The sequence below is a fragment of the Heterocephalus glaber genome, unplaced genomic scaffold (assembly GCF_053883595.1).
Source record: "Heterocephalus glaber isolate CG9 unplaced genomic scaffold, H.glaber_assembly_v1.0 deba00001481, whole genome shotgun sequence".
Lineage (NCBI taxonomy): Eukaryota > Metazoa > Chordata > Mammalia > Rodentia > Bathyergidae > Heterocephalus > Heterocephalus glaber.
The window spans coordinates 39,184,231-39,206,426 of NW_028258317.1; the positions used below are offsets into that span (position 1 = coordinate 39,184,231).

Here is a 22,196-nt window from a genome sequence, read left to right on the forward strand (position 1 = left end):
CATATTATAGGAATAATAAGATCTTAGAGATCTATACAATAAATAAAATTCTGTGAAAGTGAGAAAAATAAAATGATGCAGTTGTATTTATAAGATAATGTGGATAGCTTTCTTATAGTTAGAATTATTTAAAGCTAATGTTCATATTTGGACAGGCCTTCTTTCTCTCTCCCGTGAACTGTTCCATATTAACATATGGAAATTAGTTAGTAAAGCCACATTTTAAAGAAAACATTGAAAAATTGGAATGTCACCTTCATGTTTAAACTGATATAATTACTTTTCCTCATCAACCTTAGTTATAAATATATCTGCCACTGTTATCTTTTAAAAATACGTTTTATTTATGACTTTGTTCCTTTTTTTCCACAGAATGAATTCCAAACATTTTAGGATTGCATATAGGACATTCTGGTTTTATTTCCAATTTAATCTTTCCACTCTCTTCCATGAAAGCTATGATCTAACCACACTGACCTACTTTATATTTTTGAATGTTCCATGATCTTTCAAACTTCTGTGCCTTTGCTCATGCTGTCACTTCTGAATAGAATGCCCTTCTCTGCTTTTATATTTGGTAAATCCATTGGCATTCCTTGAAGCCTAAGTGAAATATGACCTTCTCAATTTTACAGTCCTGACTTTTTCCTCCAAAAATCCACAGTGCCTTGAACTATCACTGCAATTTAGTATGTGCTTAATAAATATGTCTGAAATGAGTAATTATAAATGTCCAAAAAATTGGAAGTGGGGGTATGTAGTTCCACAGATGTTTTATATAAAAACTACATTACACAATAATTTTTCTAAAATGCTATGGATATTTACTTTAATACATTGAAATGTATTTAAGGGAACCAATTGAGTAATTCTACATGAAAATTTAAAACAGTCTTACTTTTATGCCATTCTGTTTAGTTTTTTTCTGCTTATCTTGTGTACATAGCCTTAAGAAAAACAGTAACCAAGCAGGTGTATGTAACTTAATCTGCTTTCTGGATAGAAAGTTGGGAGCATCAAATTAGTCATTGTCTATAGGGTATGATTACTATAGTTATTTCTTCTTACCATTATGATTTTAATTATAATGTTTATTCATTTATGTACAGCATACATACTTCATTTAGGAAATATTGCTTCATATGCAAGATCAAAACCAGAAAAAACTTCGTATTAAATCATAGAAAAACCAGCATTCTTGCAGAACTGGGTTGAGACAGGGACAAACAAAACAGTTTTTTAATATTTTATTTTGCAGATGCCCACAGATTCTGGTAAATGATAAGAGAACGCTGCTTAAATGAGGCTTAATTGTGCTTTCTTTGGGAACCCTGAGGAGGAGGAAGAGGAATTAGGCAGAGAGATGTGTGAGCTAGGAGGTGAAAAGCATGGAGTTCCATCTTCAGTGAATTGAGGCCGAGGGAAACACAGCAGCAAATAGACAATAGCAGCTGTTTCTTAACAAAGGGAAGCTTTCACTTCTTCAGTGTGTGGCAAAGAGTGTGACTTTGTGGTGGTCTTGAAGCTGGGGCTAAATAATACGTGCTGAAGCTCAACTGAGAAGACCAATTTGAAAAAGTTCATTAACATCCCATTTATTTATAATTCCATGTAATGCATTTTAACTAATAAATGCTGCTGCTTATATATGTGTTGACCTATGTCAACAATAAAAATGCTTTTACATTTTGACAGTGTAGAAGTGCTTGGTTGTGCATTTTAAAAAGACTACTATCAAACTTTATTTTCCTTTCACATAAACAAAGCATAGCAACTTGTTTACATTGTATAGTCAATCTTTGAAGTATGACAAAGATCATCACATTAGCTTTTATTTTTTTTATTTTTTATTTTTTATTTTTTGGTACCGGGGATTGAACTTGGGTCTTTGTGCTTATGCAGCAGGCAGCGAAACCACTGAGCTAAATCCCCGGCCCCATACTAGCTTTTAAATGTCATGGATTTGGTGCAACTGAACATTTTAAATAGAGCTGACAATTAGAAATTCAAAAGATTCTGAATTACTCTTCTCACCTTTGGAAAGCAATGCTTTAAGTACAACGTAGGCTTGTATAAGAAAGTAACAAATGAAAGAAAATCTAGTTTGTAGCTCATTCTACTAATTTTTAACCAGGCTGTTTCCTGACAGTAATGTGTAAGAGGGTGAGGAGCTTGTCATTAGACCGTAGGCTGATTAGGATTCTGGACTTTTTCGTATCCTTCATCGTAATGTTGATACTGGTCAATGAGGAGAGGCTGACTGGCTTCGTCCATTTTGCTTCTGGCACGAATCAGACAAGAGATGCCAAGAAAAATGAGTCCAACCAACAAGAGAGCAGCGACTACTGCTATGGTAACAATCTCAGAGATACTAAAGTTCTGGCCTGCTTGAAATAGAAAATGACAGTAAATAAAATAAATATTAAAATAGTTATCACAAAAAATTAGACATCTCAACTTTAGGCACTCTTCTACGTACTTTAACAGAAATACTTAATTTTTATTGGCCACATTTTGCAACACAAAGTCCTCTTGGTACTCTCTTAATTTTTTTTTAAGTGCACCGTATGGGGACAGTTACTCTTATTTCCATGTTAAAGGTGAAAAAGGATGGCTTGAGTTCCTTGTCCAGTGTCATTTGGTTTGTGAGAACTGGTTGATTTTGGAGGCCAGATTTTTCAAAATCTAAATCCTGTGCTCTTCTTCTAAGCTCTACGGCCCTTGTTGAGAAAGAGATTTAAAACTGAGCAAGAACATTTTGAATTTCAAAATCTCAGTAAAAGTAGCTTAAAATACACAAATCTGTCTTCCTTTATAAAGAGACAGAGGCAAGAATTCATTCTCTTTCCTTAAAGGAAATGTAACCTTAGACAATTAACTTCTCTAAGGGTTGGTTTTCTCATTTGCAAAAATGAGACATAATACTTTAAAAGAGTTGTGAGGAGCATAGGACACACTGATACATAATCAGCTCAGCATTTGGTCAGAATGGGCTCTCAATAGATGTTAAATCCCCTCTCTACTCCCAAATAAAAGTCTCAATGAAAAGCTTCGAAATCCTAACAGAAAATGTAACCTGAGAATACTGTGATGATTTGACTTTAAAGACAACAAATTTGGTTTTAGAATGCACCACAGTGAAAATACATTTTCAACACTCACTTGGCCATTGCACTTCATAAGTGTATCCAAGGTTGTCTGCAGCGGTAACGAACATTTCTGTGTTGGTAACAGGAGGCCAGAATGGCACCATGTTGAATTGTCTGTTATGGCCAATGGGGGCATTCTCCAATGGGAATGTGGATATATCTAAAATATTCCAAAGATAACTTGTTAGAAGACACAAAGTTAATATTAATCTCATTATTATGTTCTGAAGGTGTCCTATATTTGAGGAGAACCTGCAAAAATGTCCTTTATATTTTACACTGAACAAAAACTCAAAAGAAAGCTTCACTCTAGCTGAACAGAGAATTACATAAAACAGTACAAATGTTTTGAATGTAGCATCAACATGCACCTAATAAAAAACAAAAAAAAGGAAGTTTAGCGTTTATCGTCTACAGTGTCAATTGTTTTACTTTAAATTATGAAAAATAATTTGAATACAATTTATTAAACTTATTTTTTAAAGCTAAAGAAAAGATAGACCTGCAATAGGATGATCTGTAATTTAAATTTGAGAGATAGTATATCTATTGGATGTTGCCTTTGAGTCTCAGTATTTCTGTTTAATATTTTTTCTTTTTCTGTTTCCTTTTAGAGAAATCAATATAAATATTATTCTCACAGTTTTACTGTTAGCAAAATATACTTAAGAATTTGAATGAAGTTCTTGCAATCCAGTGAATTTCTTGTCCTCTCTCCTTTGTGTACTTAGACATTAAGCCATTTAAATAAGAGACATCTACATTATTAGTGTGTTTCTGTCATTAGAGATAAAAGGAATGGTAGGTTCATCGTGGCAAAGAGTCGTTCGTTCCTCTTGTCATTTGTTCTACATAATTAAATATACAGTTAAATGCCAATTGGAATGTCACAAAACCAAAACAGGAAGTTGGCTTGTGCAGGACATTAGTGAGAAGGGCAGCTAGGTATTAGCTTTTCTGTTTGCCAGAGGCCTACGACCTGAACTGTCACTGTGATCCTACGAATTACAGAAGATGCTTTAGCATCTAGGCAGAGGAAAACTTGAACATAGAATTGGCATAATATTATATTATTAAATTATACAATATTTATTCATTGAAAATGATTACTGGTCTAGTCATGGGCCATAGCACTGAACAAAACAGGCAAAATTCTTGTCCTCAGGTAACTCTCATTCCAGTTGGTATTGTTATTTGATAAAATTCCTTATTAAGGCTAACACTTTAGATAAATTTTTAAACTTTCCATTTTCCTTCATCTTTCTTGCCTTGCCCAACCTCACACCAGTTTAGCTCCAATTGTTTGATAGCGTTAAGTTTACTAAACTAAGTGGAGGAATAATAGTGAAAGTAATAATAGCAATTGGATTTTCATCTTATTTCCCTATACATGACTCTTTGAAAGCGCCCTATCTCTCTTAAAATGGAACCCAATGACCTTGAGTATCTGCTGTGTTTTCCTTCTGACTTTGTCACAAAAAGACTCTTTGCCATTTAACATAGTGCATATTTATTTACCCTTGTTTATTTTGAGTTCTACCAACAGGTAGGAAATTTCCAAGAGGAAAATTTTTTTTTCTGGAGGTTTGCATGCTACTTTTGGTAACTGAAATGCAGCCCAGAATTAGTAGGTGTTCAGATAATATTTGTGAAAGCATTTATTTGTGTGTGTGTGAGCACTTCATTTCTCTCACAGCTTGACAAATATAGCAGTAATCATTCTAGGAAAGGTATAAACTGCTTCTTCTGAAAATGCACCGAACTTCTGTGCTGCTATGTCTAAAACTTAACTCAATTCTCAGTTGAGAAAGGGGAGAGTTAAATTACCTGCTACACAGATCCTTAATGTTAATGAGTAGAATTTAGGGTCGTTGTAGGCAGAGTTCTGATGCTTTGTATTGAACTACATCATGTCTAATATGGGGACTCCAATGCACACTATTCCATAAACAAATGTAATTTCCTTTAACTATAAAATGCAATTCTCACTCCTTTGTGATTCTAATAATTAATCCTATAATTATGTAATTTTTAAATTAGTGCATATGGGTTCTACAGTTTTGGGGCTGATTTGTGCATGCTCCTAACAAACTGTGATCATTTCTCCCTCTGTCTCCCCACCCTCCCTTCTAGTTTCATATGTTTTGGAGGGGATTTCAATGTGTACAATGTATTGTTAATTATATATGTCCTTCTTTTATAGTCATTAAATTTATTGGTATATTTTAGGTATACAATATGATCACATTCATCATTGGGAATTTGTACCTGTACATGATATATCTTTGTTCTTATTTTTTTCTATTATACATTTTGGTCCTCATCTATGCTTTCAGTTTCTCACACCAGAGAACAATTTAGTATTTACATGTGTGTCCTACGTATTTTACTTAAGAGTATGGCCTCAATGTGCATCCATTTAGCTATAAATGTCTCTAGTTTATCCTTCTTTATGGCTTAGTGGTACTCCATTTTACAAAAAAACCCCACATCTTCTTTATCCAATCACCAGTTGATGGACATTTGGGCTGTTTTCAAGATGTACCTATTACAAACTATGCCTCTATAAACATGGGTGCTCATGGCTGAGGTAAGATGCTTTTAATTTTTTCAAGAGTATACCCAGAAGGGGAATAGCTGGGTCAAATAGGACCTCTAATCCTAGTTTTTTGAGGAATATCTACACTGATTTCATCAGTCTATACTCCGACCAACAGTGGAGAAGGGTTCCTTTTTCCTCACAACCCACCAGCATTTGCTGTTGATGTGTAGAATGTATTTTAATAATTCTATGATTCTTGAAGCATCTGTAATATCTATAAAGCAATACATTTCAAAAAATGATCTCATTCACTACTTTTAGACTTATCTTAAAAAAGACTCATGCTTTATGGACAGTTGTAGAAACTCTTCTTATATTTTTAATTTTTCTTCAACAAATAAACAACAAATAGTTATTTTATTAAATTGTTTTCCAAGGGATTTTTTTGTTTTGTTTTTGAGACAGGGTCCAGGTTCCAGGCTGGCCTGGAACTTGTGGGGATCCTCCTCCCTCTGCCTCCCAAGTGCTGGGAGCACCACCACGTCCAGCTTTCCAAGGGTTATTTACAAGTATATGAATATTTAAGAAGATAATTATTGGGTTTAGCTTTCATGCAATTTATAAGTATTTGCATTGACTTGTCCTATAATTTTATGGTCAAGTTTTATCAGAAATATTGTGCAGGATAAATTTCTACTTTGAATTTATGGTATTTCTCTCCTCACTACTTAAAGGAAACTAAAAACTTTAAGCTTCATATAACTCGACAGAAAGGAATAGGAGGTAAAGAAAAATCAAAGTAATTTTTCTTATTCAACAATAACATTTAAATTAAAATCTGAGGAATCTTTAACAAATTACTATGAATGTGAAATGATTATTTTTAAATCAGTATATGAAAGGCAATAGAATACATATTTTTATAATTGAAAGAAAATTCACTTAAGTGACTTGCCACATTAAGATTCTCCATTTCCTCTGAAAAATTCACTGACACCCAAGATACTGGAATGACTAGATAAATATAACTTGTATGTTGCTGTTGAGTACCCATAATGTATATGTAACAAAAGTTGGTTTTAATAATTCCTACACCTATTAATTCCAGTTGTTACTATAATAAAAGTAATGTAGTTAAATAAAAATAAAGTGATAACTATGTTTATAAAAAGAGATTCAACACTCTGGGAAGATTTGTTAAAAGTGAATAGATGAAATACAGCTGTAGATTAGGAAGCATGCAATAAAGAGGCACGAAAATCTAGACTACTACACTCAAGAGTGCAGCACAAAAGCCTTAATTTCTTGGTTCACTTGAAAAAAAGAGCTGTGACACTGCAAATTATAGATAAGTTGCTGTGGTTGTAGTTACGTACACAAATAGAAAATATAAAGTGGAACTCCAATAACTGAATTCTAAAATTAAGGAATTCTAAAATTATGTGCAAGTTACTTTTATTCTAAATGATTTTCTGGTGGAATAAACTGTTCGGACTTACTCCTCAATTAAATGTCCCAAACAGGTTGGATTACGGGGCTTTACCCCCCCTGCCCCCACCGCACGCACACAAGACTGGCTTCACTGGATGGATAAATCAGTAGACAATTGACCTCTAATGCTATCTTTATGTGCATAATGAAGTAAAGGAAAACAAGTAAAAAATTATAATATTTTAAAAACATGAAAAGTTATGTTTTAACCAGCAAAAGCATTTTAATGGTTTGAAAATAATGCAAATCTTTCAACTGAGTAAGAGTGCAGAAAAAGAGACCTTTTACATAATATTTTAAAGAACATATTGAAATAAGCCTAAAAGAGATTTCCTATGGTGTGACATAAAAATCAACATTAACTTTTGAAGATGAACAAAATTTCCATTATATGAGGCCATAAAGCAATAAAACACAGAACCGTGGAATATGGCTATAAAATTTTGATCTTTTGGGGCAGCAGAGAAGAGCTTTGTAAGGTTTTCTCATTCATTTAAAAAGGCTATGAGAATGTCTGCTGGAAGATATGGAGAAGAAAAATTTGGGAAAGGTGGCAGTCATATTTTTGTAGCCAAAATGAGAAGAGATTACCTGGTTATCTCTAGTAAATGACATAATAAATGTCATCTTAAAGTAAATATTTTGAGGGATGTCTGCAATTTCAGAGTGGTTGTGAATATCTGGGAATGGTCAGAGCATGCAGCTCTTTTCTCCTTGTTCTGAAGTGTATTTCATGAGTGTCGAGAGCGAGCACACACTGCTAACTATGCCACCGAACAATGCCCTATGCAAGAAGCACATGGAAGTGACTCACCGGCATTGTATCTCCTCAGCCACTCATCAAAGATGGCGTCAGTGAATGTGTGCAGGAGCACGAAAATAGGGTCATTGGGAGACAAGTGGGTTTGTCCTCCTGTCCCGTTCAGGAATAGATGGGCCAAATTGTGAAGGCTCCGAACAGCAGGGTCATACTTTCCTGTGGGATCACTGTAACCTAGATTCAAAGGATGCAAAGGGTAGAAAACATTGCAAATATCTCATTATTTCTCAACCAGCAGCAGGGATTGTCTTGGGACATAATTTTTCCAAGGTTTGTCAAGCTGAACTTTTGCATTAATATCATAGCATTGCTTCTCTGTATCAATGGTTGATGACATTTCCTTGCTATACTCAGAACTAGGTTTCTGTTAAACTAGTAATGTGATATTCTAAATGTAGCCTGCAGGTTAAAAATAATGACCTGCAAAGGATACCAGTCAAAATATATAGAACATTCCATTTTGGCAAGGTAGACATTGTTCTCCGTGGAAACCAAGAGAGTGGAACTCTCCAGTTTTGACTAAAACTGCTGACACAGTTGGGAGCACTCCATTCCTGCAGCTTAAATTGCCAGATGTTGCTTTTCATCCTCACTTTGCTCCTTTTGGATGACTATCAGCATGTTTATTTTTGGAGAATTATTTTGTGGGGCAGTTAAATTTTTCTTAGCATTTCCTTACCATTTATATACTGAAAAACCTACTGTCAAAACATTTAAACTTTTTTAAGTTATATGGAAAAATGTTGAAGTGCTTTTCAGTTTTGTTTTGGTTGAGTTCTACTATATTTGAATATTATTGTAGTTTTTTTCCCTTGCATTGCTCTTCTTTGAATGGTTTTCATTTTTATATGTGTATGTGTTTGATAATAAAGTTATTTTAAATTAAAAAAATTTATAGAACTTTTGATAAGTATCTCTTTATATAGTGATACCTCAGTTCACAAACAATTCATTCCACGCTTCTGGGAAAGATGGCCCCATATGTGTTTGCCACCTGATGCAGAGTTTGTCCCCAAACAAAAACAAAATTTTGCCAAATGCTTCCGTTTGTGAAACACATTTTTCACAAACAAAAGCATTTGTGAATCGAGGTGCCACCATATTGGTGAGGAGATGAGAATAGATACTGAACAAATCACAAATACAAATGGAGAGTCAGTGATGTAGAATGGAGTTAGAAGTGTGTGCAATTGGCTTGAAGCAACATTGTGTAGCTATAGCCATTCATTCATTCATTTCCATACATTTATTCCCTTATTTTTTAATTGTACAAACACTTAAAGAATGCCTATCATGTACATGGCATGTGGCTAAGCACTATTCTTTTTATACATTCTGTCTGGAAATCAGCATAAATCGTTTTTTGATTGTGCACTGAGTTAATATCTGTGGATTTTAGAAAGCAGTACTTACAGTCTTAGTTTATAGATATAATTTAGTTAAAATACAGTAATTATTTATTGAATCATCTCCAAATAAGTATATTCAAACAGGACTGAGAGATCTTTTCCCATGGGTGGGCGGATATACCCTAACATGTCCAGGGCTATATTTAAGGAAATTTAACAGTAATATGCTTACAATACATTTATGTGTAATCATATGTCTTTTAATAGTTTATATATGTGTCAAGCATGATTTAGAGTTATTGAAATTTATATTTAATTTGGATTTGTGTCTGCACTGTTATTACTCCCTGAATATCTTGAGAACATCCTTTCATCTGTTTGGATTTCCTTTACCTCAGCTTTAAAATAGCATCAAAATGTCACTAAATGAAAAAAACGAATTATGAATCACTAGATGCTAATTTGAATTTTCAGTAAACTTTTATATAGAGTTATAGGACCATACAACCTTAATGAAACATATCCTCAAACCAGTGTTTATACAAGTCATCTAATTATTTGGAGTTTTTTTACTGTAATGCTTTTTTTAAAAAAAGAAATTGTTTTATACACATCTTCAATATTATTTGGCAATGTTAAATTTTGATATTGTTATACATACTGGCCAGCTAGCCACCAGGAATTTGATTTTAAGTAGTTTTTAGCTATACAAAAGGAGAATAATTTCCAATGCCTTCTGCTATAATAATTAGAGAACAGAAAACTGTGGCTAAATTGTAAGAGGTGGCTCTATTCATACATACTCACAGGATCAACAAGGTATTTTACTTTTTACAAAAGCCTAATCTGGGCTTCTTCATTCATTCTCATAACTGGAGCATTTCAAAGCTCCCATTGCATTTACTTGCCTTCTACTGTGTTTCGGAAACTGTCTGTAGAGTTGGAATAAAAGGGAGGAGTGTCAAATACGCCAACTTCCAAGCACTGAGCCACGTCCTGTGGAGCAGGAAGACGCTGGACCATGGGTCTCGCCACGTTCCCAGCTGGATTTCTCCGGATGGGGCCCCCTTCCGTGCCTGAGAGAATGGGGAGACAAGCATGAAAGACTCTCCAGAGCGCTCAGCACTGCTTCCTAAAACACTCTGTAAGCACAGACACTGCAAAAGAGGTCCTCCTGAGCAGTCAGCAAATTTAAAAATGCATGCTTGGCCGGGGATTTAGCTCAGTGGTTTCGCAGTCTGCTGAGTTCGAGTTCGATCCCCGGTACCAAAAAAAAAAAAAAAAAAATGCATGCTTAGTAACGTTAAAGTGAAAAAAACCCCCCCAAAACTAAGTTTCCATGTCCTACTTCTGTGAGTAAATATGTGATACATAAAAACGTCTGAAGGAAAAAGTATCACGCTGACAAATAAGGATCTGGTAATTGTTAAAGCAGGATATGCTTTTTCAAGCCAATGTATTGAAATAAAAATGCAGTGGAAAATTAAATTTTGCCAAAATAATCTCACAAACTTAAATTCCAATCTGAAATATGTGCTCAATAATAGGTGAAGTTCATTTTTCCCTATCTTGCCTAATAAATAAAATGCTTGGTATTTACACCTTGAACTGAGCAATCTTAAGAAAATTTTTCAATTGGTTCAAAAACTATCTTTCTAAATTATGAGACATACATATTAATTGACAAGAAAAACTCTGATAAAAGAAAATATCTTCATGTTTCATCTTCCCTTCTATGTTATGTTAAATTATGTTTATTTTGGTATCTAATCATCAGTATGATTGGAAAATGCCTACGAAAGTGTAAGGCCCAAATACAGTGGCCTCACCAGAAAGAGATGAATGTTCAAGTATGAAGAGTCCATGATCCTCAATTTCCTTTCTCTGCCATAAGGTGGAACCACTCTTTCAGCTTGTCAAACAATTAAAAATTTATTCTAAGTTTTGATCACTTACAGTGGGAACTTTGATACCCATCACATTTCTTATTTCTGTACATAGCACATACATTTCTAAATATTCTAATGGTGAAATGACTACATGTACCAAATTTTTTCTGATCTGTTTAGAATATTCTTTTAAGTTTACAAAATAATTTAATATTTGATGCATGAGTATTGCAAAATAATATATGAATAAAATAATAAAATACATTCCCATGCTTCTAGTTTTTATGTACAAGAGCAAATGTTCAAAATATGCATAAACGCCTGAAGAAGGAAAAAATTAGATGGAATAGGAACTTCTAATAATTAAGGCCTCCTGTTAATAATTACATGATGCAAGAAAAAGAGTAAGAAACTCATGAATAGATCCACATAAAAGAAACCTGACCTACAATGGAAGCATTCAGCTCTCTGGAGGATGCTTCTAGGGCAACCCAGCATCTCTTACATTTATTTTGCAAGGGCAGAAGAACAGGAACTGGCAACTCCACCTGTACTGTATCTTCCCTTACTGATCTGACTCCCTGATATCAGCTTGAGTTTTTCAACTCTGACTGAAAAAACACAAAGAATTTTCTTTATGTTCTTTCCTTCTTTTCTACATCCCTTCCTAGCTCACCCCCTCAACATTTCCAAAACTCTTTTTCCTATTTCAGATTTTCCCAAGAAAGCTTTTCTTTGAAATTCCAACCTAAGACACATGACTACTAAGTAGTGCTGAGTGTGCTAAGAGGATTAATTTGTACAACCAGCCGTTTCTAAAATCAGGAAATTGGCAATGCCGTGACCAAGTTCATCAAGAACAGCAATGTAAAAATGCACAGGTGCTTTCTGTTTCTCTGGAGCACCTTGTAGACTGCCCTGCATACCACAGGCATCCAAGGAGCATCTGCATACTGACTCTCTCCGGTAATAATAACAGATTTTACCCTCAAATACTGTGTAGAATAGGGCTTCCAGCAGCATGCTTACTCTCTTCCTCTCACATGGAATCCTGAGGGTGGGTTTTCATCTGGAACTTACTGTTACAAAGTGTCCCCAGAGTGTCGTAGTCTTCCAAGGACTCACAGACCATGTGCCACTGGGAGAAGACGGAGTTGGGGCTGATGAGCGTGGAATCAAAGCTGTTCCTGGCACCCATCAAGTCGTCAGTGCACACATCGCACACGTTTTTCCCAGTTGCAAAATCCCAGTAAGGCAGGGAGAAGGAAGGCTCCTGCAGCATGTCCTGGATCACAGAAACTCTGTTAGTCTCACTCTGTTCACACTGCCTCTGCCAGCTCTACTCTGGCTGTTTGTCACTAAGGGACCAGCTAGTGAATCCGGGGTCCCAGGCACAGAGGAGGTAAATAGAGGTCACTGAGACCCTAGAGAATGAAACTCAATTCATTATTTCCTCAAATAATTGGAGAGGAAAAGTTATTGCCTTTTTCCCCTTTTTGGCAGATAATTACATTTCTCCTGGTTATATCAAAAAACATAAAAACATCCATTCCTATTTCCTTTTTATTTTCTATTTCCTACCTTTTATTTAAATATCACTACCTCTTAGTCAGATGCCGGACACAACTTTGAAATTTGCTTTCTGGGACAGTGACTTTTATTATGTTTCTGTTTGTTATTTAATTTAAGCTGCCAAGGTCAGTTAAATTCTGTTGGTGGCAGGCACAGGGCCTCTTTTACCTTAGTGGCTTAAAGGTGTTTGGTTACAGACTCCTGCTGCAGAATCTAAACTAAGACTCAGGGGTCCGCCTGCCTGAAATTCGTGCAGGAAGTACTAAACAGAAACAGAATAAATTGTTGTGCCTGTTGCTGTTTAGACTAAAGACCCAGTTTCCCTTTAGAACTGATCTCACATTTTAAAAAATGCTGCAGTAAAGATTACAGGCTTGTTACTGGGCTCCTCAAAACATACATTATTTTATCTGTTATTTCTCATTTCTTAAGGCCTTTAAAGTATTACATTCAGAGGTGAGATTTTTTTTTTTTTTTTTTTTTTGGGGACAGAGTCTCTCTGTGTAGTTCAGGCTGTCCTTGAACTCACTATGTAGCCCAAGCTGCCCTCAAACTCACAGTGATCCTCCTGCCTCAGCCTCCTGAGTACTGGGATCAGGAGTGAGATTTAAATGAAGGGATTGCCATTGTTTTATCTCTCAAGCACACAGTACCTTCTGCCTTTTCACTTTCAATTCCTTTCCAGGGTGCATTTCCCTGTCATTGGGTGTTTTAGAGGCTTGGCAGCTTCTCAGGGCATCCATAGTTATTGATCTCCAAGGGTCTGTGGTCATCATTTCGAAGCCATCATGATGGTTCACAACAATCAGTGACAGCTTCCCAGGGCTCATTAAGAATCAAACTGTGACTCAGCAGTGGACATTCAGGGACTCGAGCAAATTCATATGGCATTTCAACTGGGCACTACGTTTAGATTGCAATTTGTGGGATTCCTTTTACCTTAAAGAGGTTGAAGTTTACACAGGCAACATGAAGCTTTTAAGGACCTTCCACTTGCCCTTTTGTTATAGATAGCTAAGTTAGGTAAAATATTATAGACAGACGGGGCTGGGCCCTCCAGAGAGTCAGGAGGAAAGATGAAAACACATCACAACTGTGGCCAGAGGTGAATCATTTGGAGGCCAGGCCTCAGGATAAAGACAAAAATGACCAGGTCTACACACTTCCCCAAGGGCTGGGATAAGTGCTAACACCTGGTCTAACGAAGTCTCGATGGACATCATTCCCCTTGGCGGGTGGCCAAGACCCTCAGACACAGCACCTGCCTGAGAAGTTCTTTGTTCTTTCCATGAGCACTTGCTACATGACTCACTCCCCATTGGACCACTATTACCGAGGCGACTACACTTGAAACCTTATTGGTTGATCACAGCCTTAACCCATGTTGTACCCCACGTGCTTGTGCCCTATAAAACTTCCCCTAAAAAGTGGGGTCCCAACCACCCATGAGAGACCCCTCCTTCCTCCCAGGAGCTGTATCTCTCAATAAACATTTCCTCCTCTTAACCTTTGTTACTCCTAGAATTCATTTTTTGATTTTGGGGGACACAAACTTGGTGTATCTGACATCTAGCAGGTTAAGAGTTATAATGTTTCCCTACATCATTTAGAGGTCTGATATCATTTCTATATCACTTTCATTTAGGTATGCCCGTGGGAAAAGAGCTTGAAGGCATGAAGATCTAGAGTCAATTATAAATGACAGATTTATCTACACAAAAATCTACTAAATGTCTTACTTGTAATCAGAGCTATAAAATATGACATGTGGAGTGTTAGATGAATTCATTTAATCACACTCAAACTGCAGAAGAATAAACTACTTCCAAACAAATATTTTATTCTGTATTTTAGAACATTAATTCCCTCTCTTCTAAACATTTTTTCTTCTTGAAATAATGCTGGTACAAGCATTCTGAAAATCAATAAATCAATCTAATTACCTTTTCTGTCTTCAGAAGTTTTTAGGTTAATTTTTAACATTTTAACTTGGAGGAAGATATTCTCCATTATTATTAAGCATAAGAAATAGGTTTAATTTATGAATTTCTTAGTTGAGATCTGATCCTTGAAATTTGTATTCTAAAATCATGAAGTTTATCAAGAAATAGATCGGTTGGTAAAAAGTAGTCTATGCTAACAAATACTTTAATGTGCTTAGAGTGTATCTGCTTAAAAAATAATCATAAAATAGCTGTTCTCAAGGTGAGATTCATTTTATCCCCCCAAAAGCCAATTTCTTTTAATTAAAAGCAATATCTGAAGGATGAGCTATTTTTTTTGGAAGAAACTGTATATACTTTTGGTGCACCGTGTGATGCTTACACGTATCTACAATAAAGCAACTGCAATAGTCAAGAAAGTTAACATCTGTGATTTCACAGAGTGGTGCAAGGTCTTCAGATAGGGTATGGGAAAATGTGGTTCCGGGGAAATATAACAATCAAAATGCAAAGGGACATTTTTCATGTCTTGACCTCTAACCTGTATTGGACAGAAGCATCAACTGGCAAGAGGAGGCAGTCCAGTTAGACACAAAGCTGAGTGGGTCACTCCTTTTCCTCATTTGACCCTAGGGTCAAAAGCACCAATGGTTATTGCTGTTTGCATGATCCAAAGAGAGGTAAAAATGAAACAACAAAAGCCTGAGAGCTCGCCATGCCCTAGGTGGCAGAGCACTGAAGCCAAGGGAGAGGCTGTGGTGCCGGCCTTTCCGTTGGGGAAGCTTGAGCCATTGGCCTCTTCCCTCCTTTCCCCTTTCCTGTTGCTGTTGCTACCTCCCTGAGATCTCCAGTAAACTGGGCTGCTGCTGGCCCATTCGCCTGTAGCAGAGGATTGTCCTGGGAGGACAACCATGCTCGCTCCCCCAGACCGGAAGGGGGCATCCAGGCACCTTCGGTAAAGATGGGACGGAGTGAGTTATGGGAGTCATTTTTAAAAATTAGGGACCTGTAGAGATTCCTTAGTGTCTAATTCATGCCTAAAAATGTCTCAAATGGCTTTCTCACCATGGATACTTTCTCTTTGCTTCACAAAAGACCAAGTTAAATTAATAAGCAATAACAGTATGGGGAGAGCAGTGAATATCAAAGGCAGATTAATAACATAAAATCACTTTGTCCTTTCACGTTCTAATCATTTGGAACAAGGTGACTGAAAATGTCTTACAAACAGGCACAGTGTCTGCAAAGGACCCAAATCGAAAGTGCTCATTCCTACCTGCATATCTTTCTCCAGCTGCAGGAGGTGGTACCTGTGCCATGTGAGGAAAGCTGGCCCTTCGTGAGAGAAATCCACTTCACCGAAGCTTTCCTGGCCTGGCCCAAGGAAAGTCTTTTTGACAGAGTAATAGTGTGTCCAAACAAAGTAGTTATAAATGGAAATGTTCTCAAACTGTGGCGTGTTGCCATCCTCTCCCAGTATTTCTTTGGATCTCCTTGTGGCAATGACAAATTGTGGATGAGTTGTACGCTTTGCCATGTCCAGGGCCTGCACAAAGTGGTTCTTTTCCTCTGCACTTAAGTCCAGGAGGTTTCTTCTGACTTTAGGGATGAAAAATTCATACATGAGGGGCTGGGGATTTAGCTCAGTGGTTCCAGCGCCTGTCTCGCAAGCGCAAGGTCCCGAGTTTGATCCCAGGTACAAAAGAAAAAAAAAAATTCAGACATAAAAACTCCTGCCTTATGGGAAAGTGTAGAGAATGAGCCTGTTTGTTCCTCTTACCCATTAGTGGTTACATCTGTCTATATTCAAATTTCTTTTCAATTACTTTACAGGCTGGGCACCTTTTTTCTGAAATGCTTAGGACCAGACATGCTTCAGATTTTGTATATTTTTGTGTTTTAAAATATTTGTTAGTACCTCATGAGATATCTTGAGGATGGTACTCACATCTACACACAAAACTAATTTGTTTAATGTATGCCTTATCCACCCAGCTTTTTGTCCATTCAACAAAATTTGACATTACAGAAATTTCCACTTATGACATCACATCAACATTTTAGTTTTGAGTATTTTGGATTTTGGACTTTTGGGTTAGGGAAATTCAACTTTTAAAAATATCCCTAATGAAATCTTTTTCCAGTCTTTTTCTTTCTTCTTCTCCCCATATACATCTAGCCTGTTGTTTTCTCTTAGCTTTCTTTAATCTTACCTGTGGATTTCCAAGTCTTTCCTGTGGATTTATGAATCTGTGACTCTGTCACATTCATTTCTACCTCACTATTGACATTTTTTCTTGGAATTTCCACTTTTTTTGGACATCACAAATCTTGCAAAAACCAGGAGGGGGGTACAATAGGGTGACTAAGACCAGGGGCCTTTTCTATGACTGCGGGAACATTTTTCTAAGCTCAGTTTTCATCTGTAAATTGTGGATAAACATGATATTTGCTTTAAAGAGTGGTGAAAACCAGAGCACACACATAAAAGCAATTGCCCCAAGGCCTTGATCGTAATAAAGACTTAACTAGTGCGTTTTCACATCCTTGGTCCAGTGTCTGGCACTTAGACAAAGTGGAGTTCCACAGGCGGTTACCATTAGTGCTCTGATGCAGGGTTATGCCGCTGAACTCCGGGCCTCGCTGCTCACCTGCAATGCCCGATTGTGGTCTGGTGGTGGGAAACTCCTCCTCTGCCTCGCAGGGATAAAGGAGGAGGCTGAAATATCAGGGTTGCAAGGATCTCAGTGTGAACCCCAGGTTCAGTGTCAGGTGTGCGGGCTGGGCCTTTCTGAGTTCCTCCCTGACAGTTACATAAATACCTGCACAGTCCCTAGCACACAGTGATGGCTCAACACATCTTTCGGAAGGAAGTATTTATTATTGGTTTAAAGGTCTGGGTTCCAATCCCGACCCTCTAGTACTCTAGCAAGCGTTTAACCTTTCCAGCCCTCGGTTTGGGGGCTGGGGACCAAGAGGGTGGAGTGGTGTGCTGTGCAGGCGGCCTTAGGTGTGGCGTGCCTGATTCCCGCCTTACCTGCCAAGGCTCGCTGGCTGCAGCCGGGCCCTGCCCAGCCGGGACGACACGCCCCGCAGTTGTGCCCCGCGAAGTTGCCGGCGCAGCGGCAGGTCCGGTTGAAGAAGCGCAGCGGCCAGGCCTCGCGGTCGTCCCTTCCGTCGTGCGGGTACCCAGCGCTGTGGGGCCGTGAGTCCGCCATCACAGCCTCGCACCGGCCGCGCCCCGAGGCGGCACCACAGCGGTCAGAGCCGGGCCCGGCAGCGGGGCGCAGGTCCGGGCAGCACTCGCCGTTGCGCAGGGCAGGGGCGCTGGCGCAGGCTCGGGGAAACTGGGCCCGGGCCAGGTGCCACAGCAGCAGCAGGGTCAGCAGGACGGGGCGCAGGGCGGGGCGGCCGGGGGTGCTCATGCCGGCGGGCACAGGGAGGCAGATGAGGATTCGCCTGAAAAGGAAAGCAACATAGAATTAGGTAGATTTTTTAGGGTTCCCAAAAAGGACACAAGCTCTCTCAACCTCCCTTCAAAATGAAATCCCTGTGTGTAAAGGCATTTCAAACCACTAGCAATAACAGTTTACTTGCAAAAATTTGACATGCCTTGCTACTACCTCCACACTGAAATCCATTTCCTAGTAACTTCGTTTTCTTCGTTTAAAGTTTTAATTCATATAGTAATACTCATCAATTTCTGAAAGCATCTATTAGCAGGTCAACACAATCAATGGTGTTGAACCATGGTTCTGCTGGGGAATTGGGAGGTTTTCCCCAAGCTGGGGTTGTTAGTTTGCATTTTCCTCGCTGGTGGAGTTAGGGTGAGCCTCTCTCCAGTACCTTAAATCCCCGAGTTTGTCGCAGGACTGCCCTTGGAGCTGACAGTGCTTTCTGTGCCTGACCCACGACGTCAGCGCTGTGAATTATATGTGGGACTCTGGTGTTAAACCTGCTCGCCCCAAGGGAGAGGCCGGTCACTCCCCCGCCCCCCCCCCCCACTAATCCCTTTTCACATCAGTAAGTTTCTCTGCCCTTTAACTACTTGGCTAGCACATGATTCCCTTCCCACTGGTTCCCTTGTGATGCTTAAAGTTTTAAGAAAAGGTCAGCAGCACGAATTTGAAAATAAGTTAGAGAAAAAATAGCATCTTTGTTTTCATTGTAGTGTAGAGTTGTTTCATTCTTTGACAGTGTCATAATACAACGAAACAAGATTAATTACATTTTCTTAGTGATACAAAGAGCAGGCTAGTTCTTGTACTTTACACTAGGTTTTGGTTGTGTTCTGTCTTGAAAATGGATGTTGTTATTCTTATAATTTCTAGGAAGAACAGTTGTAATAGAAAAGGAATCAACCAATGGTTCCAGCCCACATAGCATTGATATCAGGGGCCTGAAGGTTTTCCGGTTGAATACTTCATCTCCACTACCTCAGTCCGTGCTGGTGTCCATTTCTGTGGCAAAGAAATCACAGAATCACTAACTGTTTCATTGTTTGGAAGACACCCACCAAATGACTTCTTATTCTCAACTTTTTCTGTATGCCAGTGGCACTAAGGGTAATGGATATGTATAATTCAACAGGTGCTTTTTCCTGAAGTTTAAATTTATGCTTATGAAGTCAATCTTCAAATGTAAACTTTTGTACAACAGTTAACAGGATTCATGGTTAATGTTGGCTGTCAATGTGTTGACTCTTACACCATAAAACTGACCAGAAAACTATGTTAGACAATTAGCAGTATGGTTACCGACAAAAAATATGACTAAGGCTATGTAAATTGAGGGAAGAAATAGGAAGAGGACTCTCCTATTTATAGCCCTTCTCTAAGCCATCAATATGATTTATTACAACCATATTAAAGTGTTGTTACTAAGATATTGTCAGCCAATTTAAAGTGTCATTCTCTTTTTTATTTTTATTTTTGGTCTGTTTTGTATACAAAATGTCTATTAATGTGCTTCCTAGGATATTTCATACAATGTTTTAAAGAAACAGAAGAATTTTCATGATTATTTATCCTATGGATAAGGACAACTTTTTTTTTCTCAGCTGGATCCGTAGGCTATCAGGATCACAAAATTAGTATCATTCTATAAGTGGCCTAAAGTGATTAGATTTTTTTTACTACTACTATGTTACTAATGTGTATCCAAATTGTTGCATGTGAAATGTTGCAGAAATGTTTTATAGTTTTTATAAGTAGCAATTTGATATGCCATTGTAAGATTATATATATGACAGTATATTTACCCATTCTCCTGTTGGTGTATATTCAGGTTATTTTTCATTTTTTTGTCGCATGAACAATGCTGCTATAAATAGTCTTTACTTATTACACATATATGCAGGTTGTGATAAGTCTCTAGAAAGGGAATTGTCAGTCATTGAGTTTAGGAATATTCACAAGGTAATTCTAAATTGTTGTCCAAGGTAGTTGTATCATTTTATATTCCCCCGATAAGTGTTAAAAGTGCTTATTGATTCACAAGCTTGTTAACACTTAGATGTGATTGACAATTGTGTATACAATGGGTCTCCTTTTTCTTTAATTTTGCTTTCTGTGGTTTCAGTTACCTTTAGTCAATTGTAGTCTGAAATATTAAGTGGCAAATTGCAAAAATAATTTATAAATTTTAAGTCATGCACTACACTGGGTAGAACGATGAAATCTCATGCTGACATCCTGGGTGAAGAATCATCCCTTTCTCCTGCATATCCATGTTGTACATGCTGCTAACTCATTATTTATTTAGTACCTCTCTCAGTTATCAGAGGTTATCAGGTAATCTGTGTAAGTAGGGCCAATCTTGTGTTTAAGAAACTTTTATTTTACTTAATGATGCCTCCAAAGTGCAAGCATAGTGATACTGGCAATCTGGATATGTAAGAGAAGCCATAAAACTTTTTTTTTTAACTGAAAAGGTAAAGCTCTTGACTTAGTAAGGAAGGAAAATGAATTGTATGTTGTAGTTCCTCGTTTCTAGGGTGAGTTTAACTAGGATGGAACACAGTATATGTAAAGTTTAGTACTAGCCATGGCTTCAGGCATCAGCTGGGCATCTTGGGATATTGTCTATGTGCCCAGAGAAAAGGAGAGTACTGTACCCCTTGGGCTTTTCTCCACTGGGTAAAACATCATCCAATTAATATCAGTGGTTATATTTTTCATTGAGTACTTTTCCTAATTTTTGCTGTTTCCAGCTCTTCATTATTATCAGTAGTAATTCTTTGATGAACTTTTAACCTCCAATTGTTTCCTTAGTTTACTTTTCTGAGAATGGGGAGGGGGGGAGGCAGGATTTTAAAGCATCTACATTGAGAAACTGACTATGGGTAATTCTAGAGATTATCTATTTCTATTTAAATGATAATGACTAATATTTAAATATATGCAATATTCCAGTTTGAATATGGCAAAATTAGTATGTATTTGTAATTTTAGTTTCATAAGTGCAGTTACCTAATATAACTACTTTATGAAAGCCACTTTTGCTTTACCACTTATGTATTGATTTATTTGTAATCTACATTGAATATTATAATCAATTTATGTCATATATATTATATTGTACCAAATGATTATTCCAAATGCTAACTTTGTAAAATGTGGTAAAGTTCTAGGTTGAATATAGCTTAGATTTAAGAACTGGACATCTGTCTTTAAATTGGGATGCTTAATTTTAAAATATCTTGCTAATTCCACTAAATTCATATATTCATTTTTTGGGGGGGGATGATATGGTAATTTAATATTTATTATTTTACATTCTTACCAGAAAAACACAATTGTTTCATTCATTTTCCATATCTTTGCAGACCTTTGCTTTTGTTTTTTCAATAGTACTGATTCTTTTTTTTCTTTTAATTAAATTCTTTTATTGGTACATTGTAGGTATACAACACAATTACATTTCTCATTGGGAATTGTACCTTTACATAATGCATCTTGGTTCTTATTTTTTCCCCATTCCTAGCCCTCCCTTCACCCCCTCCACCCTTCCCTATTTACAAAGACTTTATTTCCATTTTTTCCATTTCTCAGCATTTTTCCTTTCCCTTCTTTCCTTTCCCCTGCCCCTCCCACTACCCCTACCCCTTTGGACCTTTTCTTCCTATTTTACATTATCGATTATTCATTCTAATCATTGGTACATTTTAGGTATACAATATAATGACATTCATCATTGGAAATTTGCACCTTTACATAGTCTCTCTTGCTTCTTATTTTTCACCCTTGCCCAACCCTCCCTTCAACCCCTCCAGTCCTCCCTATTTACAAAGATTTTGTTCCTATTTTTCCATTTTCTCATATTAATCCCATTCCCTTCTATCCTTTCCCCTAGCCCTCCCACTTCCTTCCCCTTTGCCCCTTTTCTTCCTATTTCACATTACCTATTATACATTTAGTCCTTATTTACACTTTCAGTTTCT

At 37.1% G+C, this 22,196-nt stretch overlaps 1 protein-coding gene across 2 annotated transcripts; it reads right to left on the bottom strand.

The window, feature by feature from the left end:
* Positions 1-1,255: 1,255 nt before the first annotated feature.
* On the bottom strand, positions 1,256-18,720 carry Tyrp1 (tyrosinase related protein 1). Of its 2 annotated transcripts, none has more exons than XM_004838292.3 (8): positions 18,602-18,720; positions 17,793-18,214; positions 16,032-16,354; positions 12,321-12,525; positions 10,260-10,427; positions 7,997-8,176; positions 3,163-3,309; positions 1,256-2,384 (listed from the first exon to the last, which is right to left on the bottom strand). In XM_004838292.3, exons 2-8 carry the CDS (start codon positions 18,178-18,180, stop codon positions 2,179-2,181), a joined length of 1,617 nt encoding a protein of 538 aa, XP_004838349.1. In that variant the 5' UTR covers positions 18,181-18,214; positions 18,602-18,720; the 3' UTR covers positions 1,256-2,178. The 2 variants fall into 2 exon arrangements, with proteins under 2 accessions (XP_004838349.1, XP_004838348.1); XM_004838291.3 differs by having other exon boundaries at positions 1,572-2,387.
* Between the last annotated feature and the right edge of the window lie 3,476 nt (positions 18,721-22,196).

Excerpts from the sequence above, each read along its gene's own strand:
- Tyrp1 (XM_004838291.3), bottom strand. The coding sequence starts at position 18,180 with ATGAGCACCCCCGGCCGCCCCGCCCTGCGCCCCGTCCTGCTGACCCTG. Across the intron at positions 12,526-16,031 it reads AGCTGGAGAAAGATATGCAG|GACATGCTGCAGGAGCCTTC; the intron begins GTAGGAATGAGC and ends TCTGTGATCCAG. Across the intron at positions 3,310-7,996 it reads GCTGAGGAGATACAATGCCG|ATATATCCACATTCCCATTG; the intron begins GTGAGTCACTTC and ends GGAATATTTTAG.